The sequence below is a fragment of the Chelonoidis abingdonii genome, chromosome 2 (assembly GCF_003597395.2).
Source record: "Chelonoidis abingdonii isolate Lonesome George chromosome 2, CheloAbing_2.0, whole genome shotgun sequence".
NCBI classification, from domain to species: Eukaryota; Metazoa; Chordata; order Testudines; family Testudinidae; genus Chelonoidis; species Chelonoidis abingdonii.
The window spans coordinates 193,051,657-193,078,121 of NC_133770.1; the positions used below are offsets into that span (position 1 = coordinate 193,051,657).

Consider the following 26,465-nt stretch of genomic DNA (forward strand, 5'->3'; position numbering starts at 1 on the left):
CCAGAGCCTGTCAGGTTCTAGGTATGTGCTGTCGCTCTCGAAGAGACTGATGTCTGGCGATGAGGCCATGGAGGCGCCGAACGAGAGTGGTATGGTTCCCGTTACTCCTGATGGCGAAAGAACCTTCTCGGGTGCCGGATGATCGGTGCCGTGAGCCATTACCGGTGGCGCGATCGAGACCGGACCTCACCAGCCCGGTGCCAGGAGGTCGACCTGGATCTTGGATCGCTGACAGCGAGAATGGCTCCTCGAGTCACGGTTGCCAGTGACGATGGTTGGAGCGGAGTGGTGCCTGAGAGGACGTGAGGTCTTTTCCCAGGCCGGTGCCGGAGAAGGTCGGTGCCGCGGTGTTTTCCCGGGCCCGGAGTGTCTGGTGCCGTAGCTGAGCGGCACTCGGTGCCGAGGAGGAATGTTAAGCGCCGCTTCCTCAGGAGTGTCTTTAGGCACTGATCCCGCTCCTTTTTGGTTCTCGGTCTGAAGGCCCTTACAAATCCGGTACTTCTTTGGGATGTGCCGATTCCAAGGCACTCAGGCAGGCGTCGTGGGGATCCTATGGGCACTGGCTTCTTGCAGGCCGGAGCCGGCTTGAACCCGGAGAACCAGGCATGAGCCCCGGCGCGGGAAGGGTAAGAACCCAAGTCCCGTGTAACTTATATACAAAAAGAACTATTAACTACAACTATTCTATACTTCACAACTAGAACTAGAACTACAACAACGACGAACAAGAGAAGCTAGGGACGTGGAGGACAGCTATGCCGCGCTCCACAGTTCCAACGACCGGCATGGCGGTAAGAAGGAACTGAGGAGCGGACGGGCTGGCAGGGGTATATATTAGCCGCCATGGCGGTGCCACTCTAGGGGGCGACCTGCCCGCCCGCTGGAATTGCTAGGGTAAAAGTCTTCCGACGAGCGTGCACGCGCGGCACGTACACCTACTGGAATAGATATGAGCAATCACTCGAAGAACTTATTTTCACTCGTGGAATTAAGTATCAATGAAGGACAACTGGAACAGCTTCATTACTCTAGTAATGCACTCTTGGGCAGAGCTTATTCACTTTAGCTTCAAGTCAAAGTAAAACCATTATGGAGCAAGTAAGCCAACTAATGACATGTCAAGAACAGAGTAAGAGTGAGGAGAACCTCACTATCTCATCAAGACAGACTGTGCTCTCACCAGACTTGAACAGCATCCATCCCCAATTATCTACACCTGAAGATGCATCAACCCACAACTACCGCTGGGAAAGAGAGAAAGAAAACATGATAGAAGACACTTGTCAACACACCATCACTAGTTCTATACTGTGAATGACCACAAACAACTGGTGTCCTTTCGTCTCTCCCTTTTCCCACTGCAGCAAGACTTTGTTGCTGTTTCCTGCATATTAGCCTTAAGTAAGCAAAGGGTCCTTCCCCAGACCAGAAGAGCATGTCCTTCAAGTTGCATAGCCTGCAGCAAGAGCAGCCTCAGGCAAGCATATGGTCCTTCTCAACATTGGGATTAAGTTTTGTATTAGGCCTACAGAATCTTTCAGAGAGATCTGGATATGAAGAAATTACTTAATGAAATATAAAAACCTCAAATACAAGTTTGCATTTATTATACAAGTCAATAGTGACTATCCATCTCCCAAATGAACAAGAATTAGTTGAAAAGTGACACCACACTTGTGCAAGTGATATATTATATAGAAGCAATTTGAGCAATTGTAGAGCTTTATGAATAGTCTCATCACCCATCGCAGTTCTCAGGGTACTCAGGACTGAGAGTCACCTTGTTACATATCCTGCCTCCAGCAATAGGGAGACTTGCTTGCAATTTTACATTGAGTTAATAGAGGCAAAACATACAAATCACTGGAGATGATAGCACCATTCTATTTGGTGCTGGCTAGGCCTCAGCTGAAGTACTGTGTCCAATTTTGGTCACCAATGTATAGAAAGGATGTAAAGAAACTGGAAAGGATCCAGAGGTGAGCAGCAAAGATGAGCAAATAGATGGAATGCAATCCATATAAACAAAGTTTGAAGGAACTGGATATTTTTAATTTGGAAAAGAGGAGACTGAGGGAGGACATGATAGGTGTCTTCAGATACTTGAACGGCTGCCACAAAAAAGGTGGAGAAACGTTGTTCTCTCTTGCCACAGAGGACAGGACAAGAGGCAATGGGTTCAAACTACAGCACAGCAGACTTAGATTAAATCTCAGGAAAAAACTTCCTAACTGTCAGAACAGTAGGACAATGGAACAGACTGCCTCGGGAGGTTGTGGGAGCTCCTTCACTGGAAGTTTTCAGAAGGAGGCTGGATAGTCATCTGTCTTGGATGGTTTAGACCCAACAAATCCTGCATCTTGGTAGGGGGTTAGACTAGATGACAGTTGTGGTCCCTTCTAACCCTTATGATTCTATGGTCAAAACAATCACTCCTGAACTATGTCAGCCCTTACTTTTCCTTTCTAGTTAATAGGTATACCGCACTCCCTGAGCCGCTTTGAAGTGTTCACCTGTTGAATTCAGCCTTGCAGCCACTGAACACTCACAAAAATACCAGATCTGCTGTTTCCCAAGGGAACAGTGTACATGTCAGCTTCAGTGACCCAACTCAGGATCAACACTTAACTTAATATCACAGCACTTAGATAAATTTATAGAGAAATCAAGGATAAGTTTATTACTAAATATTCAACATATAAGAGACAGTGAGTCAGGATAATGGAAACAGAATAAAACAAAATCATAACATGCTTTCTAGAGACTAACTTAACAGGCTAACCTCTACGCTAAGTCAGTCTTTTGTACTGTCGTCTATCAATGTAGGCATAGATCCCTTTTTCATTAATGTGAACACGCTGTTTACTTTCTAAGGGGCACACTAGAGGTGTCTCCTTTTGCATTCTACTTATATCCCCAAATATAATTGTACCCTGAGTCAGGATAATCCCCTGGTTTATTTTCTGGTGTGCTCCCGCCCCCTTTATTTCACATCCCATTGATTTCACATATAGATACTGAAGCCACTGTGTTAACTCACTATGCTTTGTGTACATGGTGAAAGAGGTGAAGTAGTATTATGTCTCACAGAAAATCTGTCTGTCAACTCTGCCTTGATATAGACTAATCCTCCCTCATTTTCAGTATACATATCTCCTTACATAGTATCTGTACATACGTTTCACAACAATATTAACAACCACCGTGACCACCACCATTACTTTTTCCAATTTCTTTGTTAATTCTGCATCCTCATTTAAATTATGGCACCATTTCGGAACCTCAGTCAAGGATCAAGTACCTTACATACAAGGCACCACACAGACAAGCATCAAAGAAGACCAACTCTACTGCAGATAGCTTATAATCTTTATTTCAGACAGGACTCAGCAGGTGGGTGGAAAGAGAAAAAGATTGATGCTTTCTCTCTGAAAGCAGACAATATATTCTATTTATTTACTGTAGTGCTCCAAACAAACAGGAAGTTTTGGAGCTAGTTTAAAAGTTATCTAGTCTTTCTATTCAACCCATAACTTTGCTAAAATCATGGATTGAATAGAGAGACCTGATTTCTGGCTTATTACACCAATCTATAACCCACCAACAACCCATCCAGCTGCTTTTTTCCTCCGCTCCCTTACTTTCCTCCCAATAACTAAAGGGTGTTAACTTTACCTTGAATGGTCCCTTTAAATGTGTTAACTATTTATGCTAAACAATCTGTTCCACCTTGTATCAAGCTGTGACACTCCGAGTTAGCTTCCCAGACCTAAAGACCAGCTCTGTGTAAGCTCAAAGGCTTCTCTCTCACATCAGACGTTGGTCAAATAGAAGATATTACCTCACCTGTCCTGTCTCTCTAATACCAACACGGCTACACCAACACTGCATACAAGCAATACTGTCAAAATTAATACAAATACAGTTTTATAACTGACAGCATATGCACATGAACAAGCAAGAACAATGGACCCAGTGCAGCAGAAACCACTGGATAAGCAATACAGTACTCTTTGCCACTCAGTAGACCATTTTAACACCATTTCCTGAACTGAATTTCACAATATATACTCTGACCTTGCTGAAACAAAGTCATCTCAGTATGGAACTGATGCAGATGGGGAGGACTAAGAAAAAGGCAAGGATCAATGTTGCTTGAAAATTTAAAGGAAGAATGAATAAATGGTGCCCAGAAACTTGTCTGAAAGTATTAAGTTAAAAACTGTACTAGAATTAATGTAACATTTGCAAAGTTTAGTCAGGTCACCACATACTAGTTAAAATAAACACAGGCCCCAGTATATTCCTCCAGTGCTTTAACTGCATGAAGTACAGATAAGGACTGAGAATATAAACAAAAATATGACAGAGATGTAACAAATAAATGTAATGTAGTGTGTTTTCACTTTTGTTGAGTCTCTTCTCCTTGTGTGTTCTTGAGGCTCTGAAGAGACCGAGTATTTCTACTATCTTAAAGATGAATGAGGCCGGGCTCTGAAACTGTGACTTCAGTTTTGAAGAAGAGGGCCTTTCAGCAGTCCTCAAAATAACTTTGCCAAATTAACCTGAGCTATACCATTACCTGACATACTCAGAATAAACAAAATATTTTCTCAGTAAGTTAAAATTCTGAAAATGTTGACAATCACTGAGAGCACAGGGCAGCTAGGAGTTCTCCTCCCTTCTCTGCCCTTTGTCTTCCTATGCGCTTTACCTTTCTTCACTCTACTGAATGTCAAGAAAGGCCAAGTCACCACAGACCACTTCCTCTGAGAAATAAATGGAGGTTTCAAAGCACTGGAGCATTTCTGTTACGAATAGCAATACATTTTTATATAGCACAGTAGACGTCCCTTAAAGAGTGATTTGGTGTTATGTGCGGCTTTTCTTATAATAGTCCTCCTTCAAAATTATAGGATCTCTTTTGCATGGGGAAGGAGGCGAGGAGTTCACTGTTACCCTTTAAAAGGATAGGGTCTATTTTTCTGGAGCTCTTTAGGATTTCACAACTGAAGGTGAGCTGCAAATGGAAAGTGATTGGGGATCACCTCCACCGACACAACCTTATACAGAAGGCTGGTACTGATTGTTCTTTGGCAAATAGCTTCACTAGCAAACAGCTTCATTTTGTAGCTTTCAAACATGCAGGAAAAATCTTTCACTATCTTATGATGCTGCCTACCCTACAAAGTTCCACTTCAAGTAACTGAATGTATCTGCTAGAGTATTTGTTACTGCAGGCTTGTGTATTAAGGGAGCTCATACTGGACATTGCCCAAGTCTAAACGTTCATGTTCTGAGAAGCCTCGACATGTGAAAGAAAAACTACGGAGCCGAATTAGTGATCAACATTACCCAAAAGAGCCACAGTATGTAAATTCATGGTTTCATTTACTAAATATTTCTCACAGAAAAATGGCAGACCAAATATTCTACAATTTGTTAACATAGTAAAAGCATCCTGACTGGTTAATAACTTAGACTGAAACTGTGATTTAATTATCAACCAATATCATGTGCTGCAAAGAGCTGCAGGAGACACATTAAAGAGCTGCTTGGGGCTCATGAGCCTCAGGCTGAGTATCAATGTGTTAAACAGCATAATCTACAAGTAAACAGTTTTCACTATTTTGTGATGAAACACAGGACCATATCACTATATTAGCTGAACATTTTGCAAAGTGCTTTAACATGGCTCAGGCTAACTCATTTTAAACTCTGTCAGGCTAGTGTTGACAGGGTTAGCAGCATTCAGTTTAGAAGTTATGTTATAACCTAAGTAGGCACATATGCTAAAACATGGTTACTGAATTTCATGGTTTCAGAGTTTTGCCTCATCCTCACTGGAGAAACAAGCTGAGCTTAAACAGACTTAAAAGCGTCACTTAAAAAGTCTAAGGTAGAAGGCACCAGGCACAGAGTTCTATCAATCAAAAACCAAGGTGGCAGAATACAATCCCCAGAATACAAAGAAACTGTTTTATCTTTAGATGTGTGATACAAGGGTTTTAGAAAAGAATATTAAGTAAACCATTACTTTTTTACACTACTTATTCTCTGGGAAGCACCCATTAAAGAGCTATACTTCATTTTACACATAATGAGTTTTTTTTAATTAAAAATGAAAATACTGAAAAGTCAGAGCCACATAATCAGAACACTGATAAAGATTAACTGGGGGAGCGTCTCATGTCAGAAGATAGACAGAAGCTATAGAGCAACCTTAGAAATCCACAGTTAAGTGTGGAGTACACTGCCTTAAGTAGCATTTTGCCAGCAGGACAGAACAGCACAAAGCATACAGTGAAGATTCTTTAAAAAATGGTTTCTCCACAAGTGAGCTAAAACCAGGTGTAAAAACTCCAACTACTTTCTTCCTTATAGAATGACATCAAAAAGGGTTTCAAAAGGTTCCATATAACCTACAGATGCTTCAAGGGTGCAGTTTTGAAAGAACTGTAGAATACGTGTAATTTGCCCCCATGCTATTTTTTAATTCACCAAGTGTAAGAGAAGAATGGATTTTTATAAATGCCTTTATAGAGAACTTTATAGAGAAAACAGAAAACCCTAACTGCAGCAGGCATTAAGTATACTATGTTATCCTTTACAAAAAAAGAGACTGATTTTTCTGTTTGTATAAACAGAGATGATATTTTGGTATTTGATGCCTGGTTTGATGTGAAATGAAAACAGCTATCACAACTATTTCTTGCTTTAATGATTAAAAACCTCTGAACACATTTTAGTACTTCAAAAATCTGTTGCAAGAATACATTCAAAAGCTAGTTTGCCTTGAGCATGGCTGAGCAAAGAAAAAGCATACTGAACATTAAAACATGCAAACCACTGAAAAAATCTGTGGAGCCTGACCCTGCCAGCAGGTAGGGGATCTTGGGGGACAACTACTGCACTGGTGGGGTGCAAAATAAACTTTATTAAGAAAATGCAAAAACAGGAAAAATTCAATAGTGAGGGGTATGGGGTTTGTTAAGGTAGACAATTGGGGAGGGGTTTCTTTTAGTAAATAGTATACGGTTCAATAGTGGGGTACAATCAGTTGGTAACCCAATTAACACTGATATAAATGTAACAGGTAGCTAACAGTCTATGTAAAGGGTGTCACGCACTATAACCACTAACAGTTATGGTAAAATGTGTTAAATAACCAACAACTCTAGTAAAAAATGGTGTCCAGTGGTGTAAATGTAAAATGTGAGGGTGTGTCAGAGAGAAAGGGTAACCAATGGTTTTATGCTAGACTCTGTATACAATTGAGGTTTGGCAGTAGTAGGAGCGGGGTGAACACGTGGGGGAAGGGATTGAGAGACCAGAGAGAGAGAGGAGAGAAGAAAAGGCAGTGGTAGAGGAAGGAGGTTGGGAGATGGGGGAAGAGGAGCATGTGATGGAGCAAGACCAAAGGCAGGGCGCTGCAGAGGCAGATTTAACTCAGGGAGACACAGAGAAGCAGACAGGCTGGCAAGTTTAAACAGCAGAGAGGACGCAAAATGAGTGGTGGGGAGCTGGGGGAGACACGGGCAGCTGGGGGCGGGGGGGATTAGGGCAGCGGGAAGACAGACTAACCACAATTATACAGAACACAGCAAACTCTTATCTATGATCTAACTTAACCAACACTACACAAATAGCAAGTAACAAACACATGCAACAATTTTTTAAACCTAACTTCAGAGCATCAATACAAACAATTCTCTAAACCTAACTTAACCACAGCCTTCAAAATGAAATTACAACTTATCTAGACTAAGAACCCTGAAATTCTAATAGGTGCACTTACACTATGCCAATTCTGATCGGGAGGGAGCAGTTCCAGAAGGGCAAGGTGGGTTGTGTGCCCCAGGGTAACAGCCTGGGGGTTGGGGGAAGAGAGGGTTAACTAACTGTGCTGCAGGCACTGGGGCGGCTGCAAGCACACCAGGATACAGTCCAGGAAGGCACAGCTTAGCAGCTGCACAGGCTTATTTTAGCCAAGCAAAGGGCCTGCGGAGCAAGAAAACAGATTACAGATACAGACCAAGGAGTTAGCTTGGGTCTGTCGCCTGGGAAACAAGGCCAGCAGGCTAGGAGACAGGGGGGAGTTTGCAAGAGGAGTTCTTACCAATTCCCAGGACAGCAGCAAGCACAGAGACAGGAACAGCAGTAGCAATCGGAGGATGGAGACGCAGGACCTTAATTCGCTACAATAATCAGAGATCTCCCAGGCACAAATTCGATGTTCGTGGGAGGGGATTTAAAAATGGGGGTACGCTCACAAAAACAAACGAGAGCGGGGAGAGGGTCCCCCAAAAGACCCCTAGTTGATCAGACCAGGTGGCAAAGCAAGGACTTCTCCGAGGTCTGATCAGAATGTCCAGCTTTAAGGCACTCAGGCAGTTTCCCACAATACTTTTGATTGGCTCTCTTGATAGCAGGGGAGGAAGAGAAGGCAGGGAGGCCGCAGGTAAGCATAGGCATGCTGGGCATGTTCTGAGCACAGGTATACCATATGCTTAATTAGTTGGCCATTTTTTTTTTTATTTTTTTTTTTTTTTCTTCAGGGTCTTGCATTCTGGGCATGCCCCCCACCCCACCAAGGCCCGGGTCTGAACAAAGGAGCCAAACAAAGCAGCAAGAAGCCCCCTCCCTAGGCAGAGCAATGGCTCCAGTTAGTCTGTACAAGCCATTTCTATGAATAGGGCTGTGACTTTAGTTAGCACAATGGCCGGGAAGGGCGGCCACACAGGACAAACAGAAAGGAGAGGGGAAAAAGGAATGCAGCAGGGGGACAGCAGTAACAGACAGAGCCAGGCCAGTAAATTGATACGTTGCAGACAAAAACTTGCTAGGAAACAGTGAATAAATCTTTCAAATGTCAGTTACCAACTCAAACTGTACTACTGATTTGTCTGCACTGCATTTGTTCCCAAACTTCACTAATTTCAATTGCTTCTAATTCTAATTCCATTCTCCAATGTTTTTCATTAGACTGATTTCTAGTGCCTAAAGATGATCAATGCTGATTTTTGGAATACATAGTCAATGACCTTTTCCAATTCCCTTAAGCTGAAATGGAAGTTTGCATAAACAACTATTAGAACTAGTCTGATCCAGTCCTCTCTAGTGTTCTGAATCTCTTCAGAACTGAACATATGAAATCAATGAAAGCAAAACTTCTATTCCATTGTCTACTTCCCTCATGTTCCTCTCGCTCTCACTCTAGGTTTTTATTTTTTTCTTCTACAGGTAAAACCACTATCTTTTACATTCCTATAGACTTAATTGGTGCTTTTACAATTGTTGCATCCCTTAATTTCATTTTCTCACTATCACTCAAAATAAGCTGGGATCTTTCCTTTAGATATTGGGTTGCAGTTGATGTACTTAAATGTGTTCTACAACTTCAATTATCACAGTTCTCTCTAATAATCAAAGGAGAAAAAAGGTGTGATAGCCAGTCTGACATTATACTTTACAAGCCACCAAACAACAAAACATTCTTTAATCCTGTTCGTAGAACTATAAAAGTAAAGTCGTAGCCAGAAATTAATTAATACATCTTACTTATTTCCACAACAGTTTAGGCAGTCTATTTTCATTACAAACCTGATGTAAATTTTCTGATGCAACTGCTAACCACATGTGCTTTGTGTATGCAATGGGGTATTTGGATGCCAAAGTACTAGCACCACAGGTTTAACATTTGTCTACCATATACTTAAAGTGACAGCCAATTAAAATATTGAAACAAAGAAAAACAAATGACATTTATAGTCTTGCATTACTAAAACTTTAGGCAATAAAAGCTGAATACTGCACATAGTGAGCTGTCTGGAATGGACACACTGGGGAGAGAAATGGGTCTTTGATCAATGTCCATACTATGCAGACATCAAGCTTTCTTACACAAGAAGCTGACAGACGAGATGGGCTGCAGACAGAGTACAGCTAGACTTGGCTTAGTTCAGGGACCATGTAAGGGAAGAAGGTTGCAGAAGGGGACCTTTCAAGAAGAGAACAGGAACATGGAGGTACTGGAAGTGCTTAAGCAGAAACAAGGAAATACAACCAGTTCCGCCAAATGTCTGGACAAACCAATAATCTGTTTGACATAAGTAACAGCACAAGCTATACAAGTTGTTTTGGTAAACTTACTTTCATGATATTGTCATATTGACTAGATAACCCATAATTATTCTCAATGTAGCCCACTGCATTTATTAACTTTGAGACTCTGCTGCATGCATACTTTTATCCATTCTCATCCTGCCTCCCTGAAAAGAATTCAGACCACTTCACCCAGAATTAAGGCAACAAATTTTAACACACACCTCTAGAAGGCCAATGAGTCAACTGAAAGAAGACTTAACAAGAGCAACTAAAATTTGTTTCTCTGAATGTTCTTGAAGCCAACCAAGTTAACAATTTATAGAAGAGAATCAGTAGTTAATTTCTATGTAATGTATAGTGTATGTATTTTAAGAAGCCACGCATAATGAAATTTCTTGTAAGAATTATCTGAAATCAGAAGTGTAAGAGCAGATTTTTAATAGCCATAGTTCTGTACAAGAGCCTACCAAATTCATGGCCGTGAAAGATGTATCACAGACACTGAAATCCGGTCTTCTGTGTACTTTTACCCTATAGTAAAATCCAATGCCGTTATATGCACAGTTACAGGTTCCAGATGTGATTAGCAGCTTGTTTCAATATAAAGAAAGGTCATGAACTTGACAGGATTTATTGATTGACACTTTACAGCAGCAAACACTCAGGGCTCAATTCATGATTGGTAGATATGGGAATCCAGGGTGGTTTTGTAGCATAGTGATTTCAATTGATAATTTCACTTGTCTTCCAGTAGGCTATTTTAAAATGAGGATCCAAAGTAAATCAAAAAACCTCTACAATCAGTACTGTAGCGGAAGCCAAATTCTACATACTGATGGTGACAAACTGTTTTGTACAAGCTACAATGTCTTGTTGGATTCCACTTAGACTCCGAAAGTGGCTGCAGATGTTGCACTGATGGGAAACAAACAACATATTCTCTTTTTAAGATGACGATAGAGCTCCGAGATCTGTCATTTAGCTACAGTGGAACTTGTGGATGCATCTGCAAGCACTAATATACCGCTGGAAAAACCTGATCACCCAAAGCTGTGCAAATTCATTCAATGGAACATACAAAAAAGGAGTTGTTTACCAAGTGCAAATAACCTATGACAGAACTATCTTCCAAAGGTTTCTGTGACGGTGCAAGTTTGGTAAAGTCAACAAACTGCTCAGCTACATTAAAAAAGATCTTTAAACACTGCCCTAGCTGCAGTCTTTGATACAGGCAGTACATTGCAAATGAGACTGAAATGGGGGAACAAAAAATTGCATTTCCCCCAGAGTCAGTAATTACTTGTTGGACTTCCTGGTTTTGGGCTGCACAATACCAGTTTTAATAGAACTTTCAACCCTTCTAAATGATGCTCAGCTGAATGAGGAAATTCAGCTTGTTGCCAAGAATGTCAGAGGACTGATGGACTTCAGTTGGTTTGAATCTTGACATGTCACAGTCCACAAAGCTTACAACAAAGTAATGGATGTACTGTTCTGGGCTGAAGCGCAGTCAAACAAAAATCACTCTGACAACATTGAGTTAAATCCCAGTGCTCAGCAGGTGTTTTCTTGCATGGCAAAGAAGCTCAGACAACATTACAGCTGTAGAGAAGTCAAGCTATGTAGAAAAAACCAAACTGCTCAAAAGTTTCAACAAGTTGCAGCAAGATTCCTAAAAGCTGTGCATATTTTTGATCCTGCACAAATGCACCTGTTGATGCTGGAATTAACATCTCAATGCAATTCCTGGCATTAACAAGAATTGTAGGCTAGAGATTCCTGCTTACAAAAATATTCCCAATGAAATGGAATGCACTTTGCCCGAGCTACAGTTTTGGAAGTCAGTGGAAGACAGAATTCCCTATCTCACAAAGCTAGCTCGTTCTGTTTGACAATTCCAATGAACTCCATGGATGCAGAGAGAGCTGTGTTTAAACATGGACAAGTGTTTTCAGCGCAGAAACAGGGAATGAAGAAAGACTGTTGCAGGATGCTCCATACTCACATTCAAAACCCAAACTTTTTTCCCCCCACCTGCTTTGGTTAACTTACGGGCATTACAATATGTTTATACTTTGCCATTTAATTATATAATATATATTTTCATGCTATCTTTCAACACTTGAAATTTAAGATTTTTAAAATTCTATGACCATGAAATTTATGAAAAGGGATAGTGAATTTGGTAGAGCTATGTGTATAAGTGAGCTCAAAGCAACTGTCATTTTACAGTAGACACATCCATCTCATCCAATTAATATTTTAAACTAACCAAAGGGCTAGTATTCACTGAGATAATCGCTTTCATTAAACTGCGTGAGGGAAATGCTGATCCTTAATTCACAGCATGTTATAGCTACATTTACTAATTTAGAACAAAACAATAATCAGAAGACTTGCCACTACCTATAATATGCTTAGCAGGATGGAAGTAGTAGGGACAGTGATAATATGGACCAATGGATTACAATATTCTGCTTACATTAACCTTTGTATAAGGTGTATGCACAAGTACTTGTCTGAAAGAATAAAACATGGAGAATGTTTCGCTTAGCTGAATCATTGTGTATACTTAAATCCATTTTGATATAAAATGCACATTTTGTGATGTATTCTTTTGCAGATTATGGGTTAAATCTTCAGCCGGTGTAAGTTAGTGCATCTCCACTGAGTTTAGTAGGAAACAGAAGAGATGGATGGTTGAGTGTGAGTTTGGATCCAATTCTCCCTTTCCCAGAGAGCCCTGTCTGGGAGGAAGAGAATTTATTTATTTTTGCTGTGGGTAGAAGAGAAGACAATCCTAGAAGAGATGGATGGAGTTGGTGAACCCAAGGATGGGAGGTGGCAACAGCAGCAAAAAGGGTTCTAGCTCTAGTAAATAAGGAAGTGAAATGCTTACTCAACATGTAGGCTGCACAGGACCAGTTATTCCACGCTATGGTAATTGCAAGAAGGGCTCTGCTGGATGAGAGAGCAGTGGCGCTAAGGAGAGGTTTTGGCACTTCCTTCCTCCAGGAGACCCCCCATCACTGGACTTCCCTATAAATCTGATCAGCCAAATCATTCTGGAAGCTCCTCTGGGGCTGGTTCTCTTCTGATCTACGGTGCTGAGAGGAGTTGCTGACAAGTGCTGCAAACATCTGCTTCATTATCTTCTGCTCCCATTTCAGTTTGGCATGGCTGTGACATCACCACACAAGACAGGGAGTGGAAAGTCGGAACTTCTTCCCAGAATGGACTCAATATGGACAGCAAGAGAACTGAGGTATCAGAAGGTCATTTTCTGCAGATGCTACTAGGAGACAAATGAACAACTGGGAACGATTGCTTCCCTGGAGGCTGAGCAGGGAAATGGTATGGAAAATCCTGGCTTTGATAGCTTGACTTACTGTCAAATGAAAATTCATTATGCAAACTGGGCTCATAATGAGAAATACTCTTTACAAGTAAGTGAAAGGGCTACGAGAAGACATGGTAACAAAATATGGGTCTTTTTTTAAAAAAATGGTTTCAAGGGGTAAAAATCTGAACAAGGCTGTGGGGGCTGAAAGCCACCTTTCAGTTGCCTGATAGATATCCATGCAAACAGCCAAATAAAAACCATTGCAAACAAACGTGAAGCCAAGTTCCATCAGCAATGAAATTTTCTGCAACAAGCATACAAGTTATCTATGGCATCACAAGACAAGAGGAGAGGTAGATAAATTTAACTTTATTAAATAAGGTAACTATTTAATTGTATACTTGATACATTTCACAGAAATCTCACCTAGTGCCATTAAATAGGAAGAATGATCTTAGAAGTATAGCTTTCTTAATATCTAAGAGGCTGAGAAATACTGATCTGAAAAAGGATGCGATAAACCTAGTTTCTAAACATACAAGGATACTGGTGATCTCGTCAAGTATTGGTAATTTTGCTACAGCTTGCTTATTTAATGTAAAAAAAAAAAAAGATATATATGTGGCAGCTAAAATAGAAAAGATACTCATGATCCATATGCAAGAAAAGGCTGGGTTTTGGAGAAGGATTTTTGGGGAACAGGGGTAGGAGGTAGAGCTGTTCTTAATGTACTTTCTCTGAGGAATTAGAAGTGTAGGACTGGAAAGGATCTCAATAGATCATCTAGTCCAGTCCCTTGCACTCAAGGCAGGACTAAGCAATAGCAAACCATTCCTGAGAGGTGTTTGTCCAACCTGTTCTTAAAAACTTCCAGTGACGGAGAATCCACAACCTCCCAAGGCAATTTGTTCTAGTGCTTAACCTAAGTCTCCATAGCTGCAATTTAAGCCCATTGCTTCTTGTCCTTTTCTCAGAGGTCAATGAGAATAATTTTTCACCCTTCTCCTTGTAACAAACTTTTATGAACTTGAAAACTTATACTTCCTCTCAGTCTTCTCCAGACTAAAACCCAATTTTTTCAATCTTTCCTCATAGGTCATGTCTTCTAGACCTTTACATTATTTTTGTTGTTCTTCTCTGGATGTTTTCCAATTTGTGAACATCTCTCCTTGTTGGGATGATACTTTACAGCTATGTGCATTTGCTTTTCTACTGCAAACAAGGGGAGGAAAAAAGTTAGTTACATAAATCTATTTGCAACTGGTTGCAAGAGAAGCAGATTCATCCATGAACAGACTTTACTAATGGAAGGTCTCCATTATTTACAATGAAAAAACACTTGGAGGCTTAAATGCTTAAAGATAATCCTAATCCCAATGATACTCTCCTTCCCCCCACAGAATAGCAAATTTCCCGTGCTGTGGAACACTGCACACTTAATTCACTTTGATACAGACTGCATTTCTTTTTGATGCATTCTTTTGCAAGTTACAGGGAAAGCCTTATAAGTTTAGAGGTAAAATTCCTACAGGTCATTCACTTATAGTAGTTAATTTAGGTTCATTTTGATTTTCCTTGTCCTTGCCTCCACTTCCTAGCTACACGTGGGGGATCGGTGATGATTTCTGTAAGAGAAGCTGATAGAGCAGAACACGAGAGCAGAACACGAGAGCAAAGTTCTTTGCTGTTACGCTGGACCATTAACAGGCAGTGTCTTTTCTCCAGAGCTGTGCTTTCAGTGTTCAACTTCCACCATGTCTCCTGCATGCCTCACAGTATCATTACATGCACACATATATACATGTAATGATACTTGCCAACTCTGATGTATGCATGTGAAACCTGGACCATGTACAGATGCCATGCTATGAAGCTGAATCACTATCACATGGGCTGTCTGAGGAAACTGATGAGGATAAGATGGCAAGACAAGGTTCCAGATACCAAGGTTCTCATACAGTATTGATCTTATTGAAACCAATATGTTTCTATAATCTTAAATCTTACATTTTTCTGTACAAACATTCACCCTGTAGCTCAAGTCAGAACATTGAAAGCAATAAATACGCTTTTAAGAAGTACTTTTAAGAAATGGCAGTCTAATGAAAAACTACATGAAAGATTTTTTCAAACACTGAAGGAGTTATCAATAATACTTAGTAATCAACTAAAGAGACAATTATGTCAATTTAATGTGTGCTGTAAGAGAACCAAGAACTACTAATGGAAAACTGCAGAGAATACATGCTTATTTATAATGCACCTAGAACACTAGAATACATTTAGTTATTTCAGAATAAAAAGAGCATTAGAAAACTTTAAAGTTTCTAATGTTTCATTAGTGTGTCACTTGTAACTTTGTAATTTAACATGATACAGCTGATTATAGGCATTTCTGTCATTTCAGGGCATTCTGAAATCCTTCAAATCATTGAAGGAATCTGGATCATTATTTGAAGTATTAGACCAATCTCCCTGTACTATGCTTCCAATACAATCGGTACTTATTATGGAAAAGTACTATGTTACCTCTACAGTGCTCCCCACAAAATTACTATTTCAAATTCAGCACAAAAATGTCAGAACAGAGGTTATGATGTTTTGTAGCTCTGATGTTTTTTATTATTATATTTGGCTTAACCAGAAGATCAGCTATGAACAGCACAGGTGAGAAGGACCAAGGGACACAACCAGAAATAAATGGCTGCTTTGGACGGGTAGGTGACAACACTTCCTTACAATGACAGACTTCACACAGAATCACATTTGTTCTTGAGAGGACTGCCAGTTCAAGTAACCTCATCATCAGGGCTCCTACATGAAAAATCCAAGCAATGGAACATTAGCTATTGTGTCATCTGGGAGCCAGATGTTGGAAGAAAAGTTACCTGATGAAACATAAAACAAGAGAAGCTCAAAAGTAGATCACATGCTCCGGAACAGGAAAGCAAGCAATGTAGTCTATATTCAGAAACATAGCTACTGCTATCACAACATACTTATAAGCAGCTTGCTGTTGTCACATGACCACTATTCAGCCCTTACACTGCAGATGGAAAAATATGGAAGTGTGAGGAATGAACACAGAGTTTGGAACAGTCACTTCAGAGATGGTCCAAGTAGTAAGGAGTCGAGAAAGGTTCTCTGACAAATGCCTGAGCAGAAAATTCTTCCCTCAGCTATCAAAAAGTAAGCTACTTCACTTCACTTTCAAGGCCCTTTTATAGACTGTCCCTACCCCATCTATCATCTCTCCTTCATTCCTACCTCCACCCACGATGCCATCACCTATTTGTTAAATTTTCCAGCGTGCTTGTTTGAAAACTGCTTTCTCCCATGCCATCCCTTATGCGTGGAAGGAGCTTCCTGTAAACATCTGCAAAACTAATACATTATTCTAATTTGAAAATCTAACAAAATTCAAAAAAATTTTTGCTCTGGTGCCTACAAAAAAGCTTAACAGCTAGGCTGGTGGTGTACTGTGCTGGCCAATGATGACCAACAACATCTCATTGTTTTCTTGTACTCCTCTCACGCCTCTGCTCCCAGTATGTCTGTCTGTATCCATCATCTCTTGTCTTACACTGTAAGTTCTTTGGTGCAGGAACAGTCACTTTACTGTGTTTGTACAGCACCTAGGACAATGCAGTCTGGGTCTTTAACTAGGGACCATAAGTGCTATAAATAATAATATTTGATTATTTGGGAGAACCAGCAAACAAATGTGATGTAAATGAGACTGTTCATTACACTTTTCAATCGAAAGGCAGACTCTTGACCAAGCTGTATGGAAAATATTATATCCACCTCCAAGACAGCATTTCGAAGACTCCAAGCCTAAATGGGATTGCAAACAATACCAGTCCCAACTAACGTAACAAAACTATTTAATATATACTGCCCTTCTACGTTTACCGTTTGATTTGTGATGCAAACAAGAGAGCTGGAAAATTAAGTTATAGGGATATTCTGAGTGCATTTAATAAATTACACATCTTTTATTCAGGTGTTGGCATATTAACCTTACATTTTCCTTTTGAGCCAAAATTATATTGATATGAAATAACTACTTTACAGGCCTACGACCATGAAAGTATTTACAGTGGTGTAGTTTAAATTGGTTTTACAGCACGTAGCTGCATGTTGAACAAAACTGTATTTCTAAGTCAATTAAAATATTTTTGTTTCAAGTTACTGTAACTTGACTTTTCCTCATCAGTAGTTACATGCACCTGGTAACATGCAAAGTCATTTCATGTATGTGCATAATTTAACAGAGTTAAATACTATTATGCATAACTGACTAACTCAATGATACTGTTAGAATCCTGACACACAGTTAGTTTAGCTCACCTCTTTATCCATACTCTCTAAATCCTCTTTACATAGTGTGTACAGTGGCATTGTCTCGGACATACTTGGCTGGCGTTTCCGTTTGGAAGGACCAGGTTGATCTTCATTCTCATTTGCTGGTAACTCCTCTTCAAACAGCTGCTGCTGATGTGGTTGAACAACTCTGAAAAATTTTACAGGTCCCAAATGAGAAAAAATCATTTTGAATTACAAAGTTCATAGAACTGAATCAGATTCAACATGAAGTATACGGTTACGGAGGAGCTACAGCTTCACTGAAGTACTGCTATGCCCTCCTCTGAATACCTGGAACAATCTGATGTGTCTGGAATTGCAAAAATTGATCACTACAACTTCTCTTTCTCACTGTATTCTCCCCTCCCCCCACAAAAATCTGCATATTTGAATTGCCTATACCTATTTAAAAGTTATAGAAAGCTTGTCAGGACACTGGAATGCCTATCCACGGTGCAACATGTCTTTTGCCAGTACAATCTGAAGATGTGTGGACCAGGTATTGGCATAATCTGCCAGGTGCTAACACAATCTTCCAAATAGTTTTGTAGGTAGCGCTATACTGGCGGAACTTTCGCTGGTAAAGCTTTCTAGTGAAGATAAGCCCTTCATCCCAAGCATTTTGAGAAAATGTTCATTACATCAAGAACAGCTATACTACATCTGTAAGATCTCAAAGAAAACATGCACACACTTTCATTAAAACATTAATATTATAGACACATGGACTGAAGGAGGGAAATTCAAAATTAAAAGTAGATTGTGGTTTCGTTGGGAGGGACAGGAGAGTTAAAAAAAAAGACGAAGAAAAGGAGGGGGGAAACTGGCTGTTAAAACCAATGTTAAAAAAACAAAACCACTTATTCTTGCCTTGAATCATAGACTAGCAATGGTAATCTTTTTTGCTTGTGTGTCAAACAAAACAAGGTAATCACCACATGGATCTCAAGTGCTGGTAAATAATGTGATTTATTCTGTCAATTACAAACAAACAAAAAAAAAAAGAGGAGACAGAGAGGTCTTATTACAACACTAGAGACTATTAAGGCCTTTGGATACACTTTCATCTACATCATGGGTAATACTGGGAGTTTGTGCTTTTCAAATTTTTTTCCTTTATATTGGCCTGACTGAACAAGAAAACAATGCTGTTTTGTGAATGTAGTCAGCATGAAATCTTTGACAGCCTTGGAGGGTAGAATTTATTTATCCAACACATTGACAGTGCAGGAAGATGTCAATACAAGCTTCCTCATGTCACCCTGGAGAAGACAGATATTGTATGTGTCTCCGTGGCTATTCGTTCCTTGGCCTCTCTGTCTCCAACAAGTGCAAATTGTGATGGCTTGTGTATTACAGAAATACGTTGCTAGCAATACCAGACCACATTTTTAAACAGAGTATGTATTTAAACTAGCAAAAAGAAAACCAAGTAAGTAGTGTACTAGTGCTACACTCCCTATTGTGGCAATGGCTGCAATAGGGTACAACGAACCAAGATACAGTCTCTCCTGAAATGGAGAACTGTTTGTTAAGAGGTGCAGACCTCAGTGCTACAGAGCTGAAGCACATTGACAAAGTCCTTCATTGCCTCTATGTACACCATCATAAATCCACTGTATTTCAAAAAGAGTAATGATGTCCAAGAGTGGAATGCGTTTATTACCACATGTTCTACTTAAGTATTATATATTGTTTACAACATGGGAAACTGTACAAAAACATTTTACTTTAGAGAAAGGTGGAGCTGAAATACGTCAACCTGTGTTAACTGCTAGTTTTGGCCCATCAAAACGTTTATTGTTAGTTAGTTTAGATGTTTTTGGTTAATATTGCGATTTTTTTTTGTTTTGTTTTAAAAAAGGACTGACAAATTAGTTAGCCTGTTCCAGTATTTGATTTCTGTAGCTCCGTTCTGTCTCCAGGGTACCCAACTATCCAAAGTGGTAAGTGTGAAGGCCATATTTCAAGTTGTATTCTTATACTTACAAATTTTGAGAGCAATACAATGTTGTCAATGCACCAATGAATTATCCAGGACAATCCATTTACACAGAAAGCATCATCCACAGTAAAATACTTATTACAGTGCAGAAGAAATATACCCATTTACCTGGCACTGATATAAAAGCTGTATACCATGTCCCTGATTCTCTTCTCACACTAGATTTATACTGCTGTAACTCCTTTGTTTTCAGTAGAGTTACTCCCAATTTTATACAGGGATGAGAGAAGAACTGGGCTAGCAGGTAAACTAGAAAAGATGCTGGGAAACTCAGCTATAAGGTCTCTCCCTCTCTCACCCCCCCCCCACCATTACCGTTTTGATTCAACAATCTGAACTTCTAGCAGCCCAAATATTTCATTTTACTACCTCATAAAGGGACTATATGTTGAGTCAACAGACGTACAGCTGAAAATAAGTGCGGCTCTAGCACCAGTGGGAGCTTTCAATCCAATGTACTTCTGTATTTTGGGACATAACATTTTTATTCAATGTCTGGCATAGCTGAGAGATACAGCTAGGTCCCAACCCCATCCTTTTCCAACAGTTTTCTCCTGCTGCCAGCTATGACTCCTACTGGTGCTAACATTTTAAGGTTGAAGAACACAGCAGGGGAAAAAAAGAGGATGGACAGAATTATATTCACGGGATAATTATGTTAAATAAACTACATAAAACCCAAAGAAGAGGTTCTCAGATATATTTATTATATTGTGCAACTAAGAACATGGGTCAATTTTCAGAAGTCACAAATGGCAATTGGGCACCTACATACTATTTAAAGTAAGGCATATAACTGACATTTGTGCCTTTGAATATGTTCCCCTTAGAGCTCATTTGTACATATACGCAAATTAAATTATCAGTGAACACTATAGTTTTACACAAGAAGCCCCAATGCCTTCACCTTTAGAAGTCTGGTAGTGTCTTGAAGAGCTTTCATCTTCTCTATCCCCCAACAATCACCTCAGGTTTTCCAAAGTAAGCCTTTGCAAGCACAATCACGTACCCCTGCACTGCAAAACAAATATTTAACCTTGCAAGATATTACCTCCTTTGTAAAATATAGTCCTGAGGACAAGAGACTTGGATTCTAGTTCTGACTTGGACATTACCAACTCTGACCTCAGTTTCCTCAAGTGTAAAAAAGGGATATTGCTATGTATTACCCAGGAGAGAGTCAATGCTGCAAAGCTTAACATTTGTGAAATGGTCTGAGTTCTGATAGTAGCCATTGAGAAATTAATTTTCAAAGCATAATGTGAATTTATAAAGCTCAGCAAATCTGTGGAAATCTACTTTACAATCACGTCCGTGGACCATGCTGGTGGATACAAATTTTGTATCTGTGCAGGAACTCTATTGATTTAACATCTCTAAAGTTTAGCATGGAGCAAGCAAACTTTTTGGCCTGAGGGCCACATCGGATTTCCGAAATTGTATCAAGGGCTGGTTAAGGGAGGCTGTGCCTCCTCAAACAGCCAGGCATCACCCGTGCCCCCCCCATCTAACCCCCTCCCCCTCCCGCTTCTCACCCCTGGGACTCCTGCCCCATCCACCCCCGTTGCCTGTCCCCCGACAGCCCCCAGAACCCACACCGCATCCAACCCCTCCTCTCATTCCAGACCCTTGCCTCATCCAACTACCCCTTCTCCTTGTCTCCTGACTGCCCCATCTAACCACTCTTCTCCTTGTCCTCTGACTGCCCCATTCAACCCCCACCTTCCTGACTGCCCCGTGACCCCTACCCCCATTAAACTCCCCTGTTCCCCACCCTCTGACCACCCCAACCCACGCCCTACTCCCTGACCACCATTACCCCAAACTCCCCTGTCCTCTATCCAACCCCCCCGACTCCCTGCCCCGACTGCACTGCCTGGAGCACCGGTGGCTGGCGGCACTACAGCCACATGGCCCAGAGCAGCAGGACAGGCAGCTGTACCACCCGGTGTGAGCCAGCCATGCCACCACACAGCACAAAGCACTGGGTCAAGCCAGGCTCTGCAGCTGCACCACCCAGCGCATTGTGGTGGCGGTGCAGTGAGCTGGGGCTGTGGGGGAGGGGCCTGGGGCTAGCCCCCCGGGGCAAGAGTTCAGGGGCCAGGCAGGAGGTCCCATGGGTCAGATATGGCCAATGGGCTGTAGTTTGCCCACCTCTGGTTTAGCACAACTAATGATACACCTGAATAACACCAACTGTATATTCCTGGTACAAAGAAGCAAGTCTCATGCTTGCTTTTATTCTCAGTCTGACTGTTTAAGATTTTGTTATCAAGTGGAATCTTGGTCCCTCCTTCCTTGTCTTCTCTCTCAGCAGCTTTTGCATACTAGATGAAGTAGGCAGCTTCCAAGACAGGAGATGCTGTTACCCCATATTGCCATAAAGTTTGAAAAAATCTCTATTGCATATAGCCCCTTGAGATCTTATCTATAAAACCAACAACTCTTACATTTCAAATCTTCAGTCAGCTCTCTAGTTGCTGCAAGTGGTGTTTGCATCCTTTGAGATCAAAGTATTTCTTTAATCTACAATCAGAGATTTTAAGAGGTTTGCAACAGCACTGATGGAGTCCAATTCTGTCACCTGGTCACCAGGACTTACTAACTTTTTACTGATATTAGTCTGCACTTTGGAAGCCACCCAGACTTTTTTGCATGGTGTATTTATAGTCCAAAGTAGAGTTTACTGATTTTTACTACTGCCTTAGCTTAAATCAGCATATATAAATTACACAAGAAAATTATAAAAGAATGTTTTTAAATACCTGAAATGTCAAAACATCCATTGATATGGATTGAGCACCTGTGTAATTGCAAGAGGATTGCTGTTTTAATGACAAATTCCAAAAGGGAAAAGCTTGAAGACATCTCTCAAGACAGGAAAATAGAGTTGCAGGCACAAACAGTAGGAGATTTTCACAGCTCTTAATTAAATTCATTATTTTGGTTTAGTTTAATCTCACTAAGAAGGAACTGTGGAATCGGTTTCCTGTGAATCAAATGTTTAGCTGTTCTACAAACCCTTTTAAGCCATCACTGTGCTTCCGATCCTACAGCCTCTCTATGCCACACTGGACCTGTGGCACAAGCTACACTGGCCTCAGCCTGGCCCAAGCTTGCGCCAGCTGCCTAAGATCCCAAAATTCATAACAGAAATTTGGAATCATAAGTATGCCCTGGGTATGACCCTTAATGGCATCCACAGCAACAAGAATTGCTCACCAAAGATGAACGCAACTTTGCAAGTCTGTCTTAAATTATTAGCTATTTCAAGTTGTCACCAGCAGTTAGGGCACCAATATCAAGACACAATTCTGGGAACTGTATAAATTTATGAAGTTAACCATATGCTCTCAACAGCCTTTTATTAACTTTAAGTGAAACATCTACACTACCTCCTGAGGAAAGCCATCTAGATGTCAAGCTGTATTCTATATAGGTGCTCCCTTCAAAGAGCACAACATTTGAATGCCAGACAGACTCTCTAAAAAGGGAAAAGTAATTGAATAGTAAAAATCACCATCACATCTGAATACTCAGCAGAAAGACACCTTAGCTTTCCAAAGCTATAGAAATAATTCTGCCCTAATTTCAAACTGCAAGAAGTCACTGATTGCTTGCTGAGATGTGATTAATATGGCATTGCAGTCTCCTGCCAATAGAATGTTATTTATCAATGTAAAATATGGGAGATATGACAATATAGTAGAAATGCTATCCTTTTCCTCTTACATTCTCAAATTTTATATTCATTCAAATAAGCTGGGATTTTCAAAGGGGCCTAAAAGAGTTTGGTTAGCTCATCAGGGACTATTCACTGTTGCATTTCTCCCTTTGCCAGATAATTTGTCACATACAATCTGAAAAATTCCATCTTGGTAAGAAACTGAACTGAAGATTATTATTTACAGTTAGAAAAACGCAGTAGTCCACTTGTACCCTCAATACAGCTGCTGGAAGGCAAATGTTCAAAATATGCATCCTTCAGTATACAGGACTACTCATTTTTCATTAAATAAATACCCTAGCGAACAGAAAGATTCTGATGGTATTTGTATTTGTTAGTCAAACTCTTTCAGAAAGTGAATGACAAAACAAAACTACAGGTTAGTTTGGAAGTTTAAGCATGTGACTTGGCAGGAAGTTACACTCTAATTATACGTAGCAGATATCAAATGATCCTGCTTGCTTCTTAGCGCCAATAAAATAAATGTAGTGGTCTCTCTTTGGATGGCGAGGTAGACGGCCCTTCCATAGTGTCACTAATACAGTTTGCTTTCATCTACTGAAGCATTTACCAGAAGGCATAGCCTGAAAGTCACTTTCATATAGTCTGAGAAGATGATACACAGAAATAATACAGCTGACTACCAAAATTTCTGTCTGCAAACGAGGGATGCAAAGAAGTGGTCCAAGTTCCCTACTGTTCATACAGAGTGCAGGGATAGAGGGATGTATGTTCTAACCCAGTTTCATGTATATTCACACTAATATCAGCACATCCTGAACTTACAGAAAAAGACATTGAAAATATTGGAAAAATGATGACAATCTTAATTGAGCACTATTACTACGTAAAGAATAATAGGTTTTACACCACTGACGTCACACCAAACAATAGTACAAAACATGAGAGACTTCTTAGCGGCTTGTAGTGAAGATAGTATTTTTATTTTATTAAACACTTTTCAATCTTTACAGTTTCCACTGATTATGTTGAATAAAAGATTAAATGCTAATTCCAGAATCTCAGCTGTGTTTATTGAATTCTGCTCACACAAGTTTCAGGAATATATTTTCAGAACTGGGAGCACAAAATTCTGTACACATGCATGTGCATGTACCTACACACTGAAGTGATTATATGTATTAATGTCCAGGATGCGTGAACACACTTCTGAAGATAAATATCTTACACCCTTGTACACTGGTACAGGTATCAGTGCAACAACTAAAATGATGTTAAGGAAAGGTTAAAAACATTCAAATGCCATTCTTAAACTACATTGCTCATTAAGAACAGTGGCAAGAGATACAACGTTGGCAAAGCGGCATTAAAAACAATTCTAGTCAGTTGAACAGTAACGAACACTAATTCTGACAGCTGGACACTAACAATTGCATGTATTTTGTTAATTTAGACTTTGATCCTAAAAACATATAGGCATGTGCACTTTATACAGTTGAATGGTTCCATCATCATCAGTGGGAGTATTTACCTATACTAAGTTAAGCATCTCCATACAGGGTATTTGTGGGACTGTCATATGGAAGTAGTGACTATTTATGACCTTCCAAGTGCGTCCTTTTATTCATATGAATTGAAAGACATAGATGCTTAGTAAAGCTAGGTTTTGACTTGTCTTCTCCACTTAGTTCCACTGTAGACTATATTAAAAACACATTGGTGTAAAAATGACATGAAAACTACCATGGATTTAGTATTTTAAATGACTACTGTCAAAACCTTAAAAGCAAAAAATGCACTTTGAGCACGTAAATTAAGACTAGAAATTCTACAGATGAACATGCATTTTTAAATGAATTCCACAACATTTACTGCAGCCATAAGTGCTCGCACTTCAGTAAACTTAAATATTTGGTGTTTCTTTACTGTCACTTAAAAACCACAGTGCTGCTTTTACCTTTCACATGTAAATTATACCCATTTTCTAACAAGTCTGCCTTTATCTTTTACTATATTATTAGTGTTCGCTGGGGTTTAACATCATCTTATTTTTACTTTAAGTCCAGCATGCCATCTGCAATGGTTTTCAGACAACGTTTAATTACTTCATCTCAGGAATTGTTATAATTCCACTCTTAACATTTACTAGTTTTTTTAAAAAACCCCTCTATATTAAGATGCCAATTGTCAAGATGCTTGCATATAAATAAATGACTTCTTAAAAAATCTTAACTAATACCTGCTAAAAACAGTGGCTACTTAACTGCTGTCACCAACCCTAACAGTTAAAAAATTGTCCCTCTAAACTACCATTATAGTCAGGGAACTGTTGGTAACCGTCTTTTCTTCAAGTGCTTGCTCATGTCAATTCCATTCTAGATGAGTCAACAGGCAGTATCCATGGAGGTGGGCTCAGAGTTCATAGTCGTGCAGCTTGCAACACTGCTCTACCGAATCCAGCATCATCTCGGGCCTGTAGGGTAAAGCGCGTAATGAGACGAGAATTTGTAGATAGATGACCAGGTAGCAGCCCTGCAGATGTCCTGAACTGGCATTTGGGCCAGGAAGGCCACCACTGAGGCCTGCGCCCTAGTCGAAGAGGCGGTTACAATCACTGGCGGAGACACTTTCACCAGACTGTAACAGAAACAGATGCAGGCAGTGATCCAAGATGACATTCGCTGGGTGGACACTGGACAACCTTTCATCCTGTCTGTCACCACAACAATCTGTGTCGACTTACGGAATGGCTTGCTTTTTTCGATGTAGAAGGCCACAGTCCTTCTGATGTCGAGAGAATGAAATTTGTGCTCTTCCTCCAATTTATGAGGTTTTGGAAAGAAGACAGGCAAATATATGCTGTGATGGGGCAAGACCAGATGGCTACAGTAAAGTACTGAGAAACAGGTGTGTTAGCCCCAGCTAAACAAAATCCCTAGGACCATGGTAAACCA

General features: G+C 40.2%; 1 protein-coding gene across 6 annotated transcripts in view; it reads right to left on the reverse strand.

Moving 5' to 3' along the window:
* CTDP1 (CTD phosphatase subunit 1) overlaps positions 1-26,465 on the reverse strand; it is a 201,125-nt gene that overhangs the window by 114,532 nt on the left and 60,128 nt on the right. For 4 of the 6 annotated variants that reach the window (XM_075062883.1, XM_032788427.2, XM_032788403.2 and 1 more), the window contains exon 11: positions 17,804-17,966. In XM_075062883.1, the coding sequence (XP_074918984.1) occupies positions 17,804-17,966 (163 nt within the window). Of the gene's footprint in view, positions 1-17,803; positions 17,967-20,730; positions 20,840-26,465 lie in introns of those variants that run through there. The other 2 variants (XR_012655332.1, XM_075062884.1) reach the window with 2 other exon arrangements.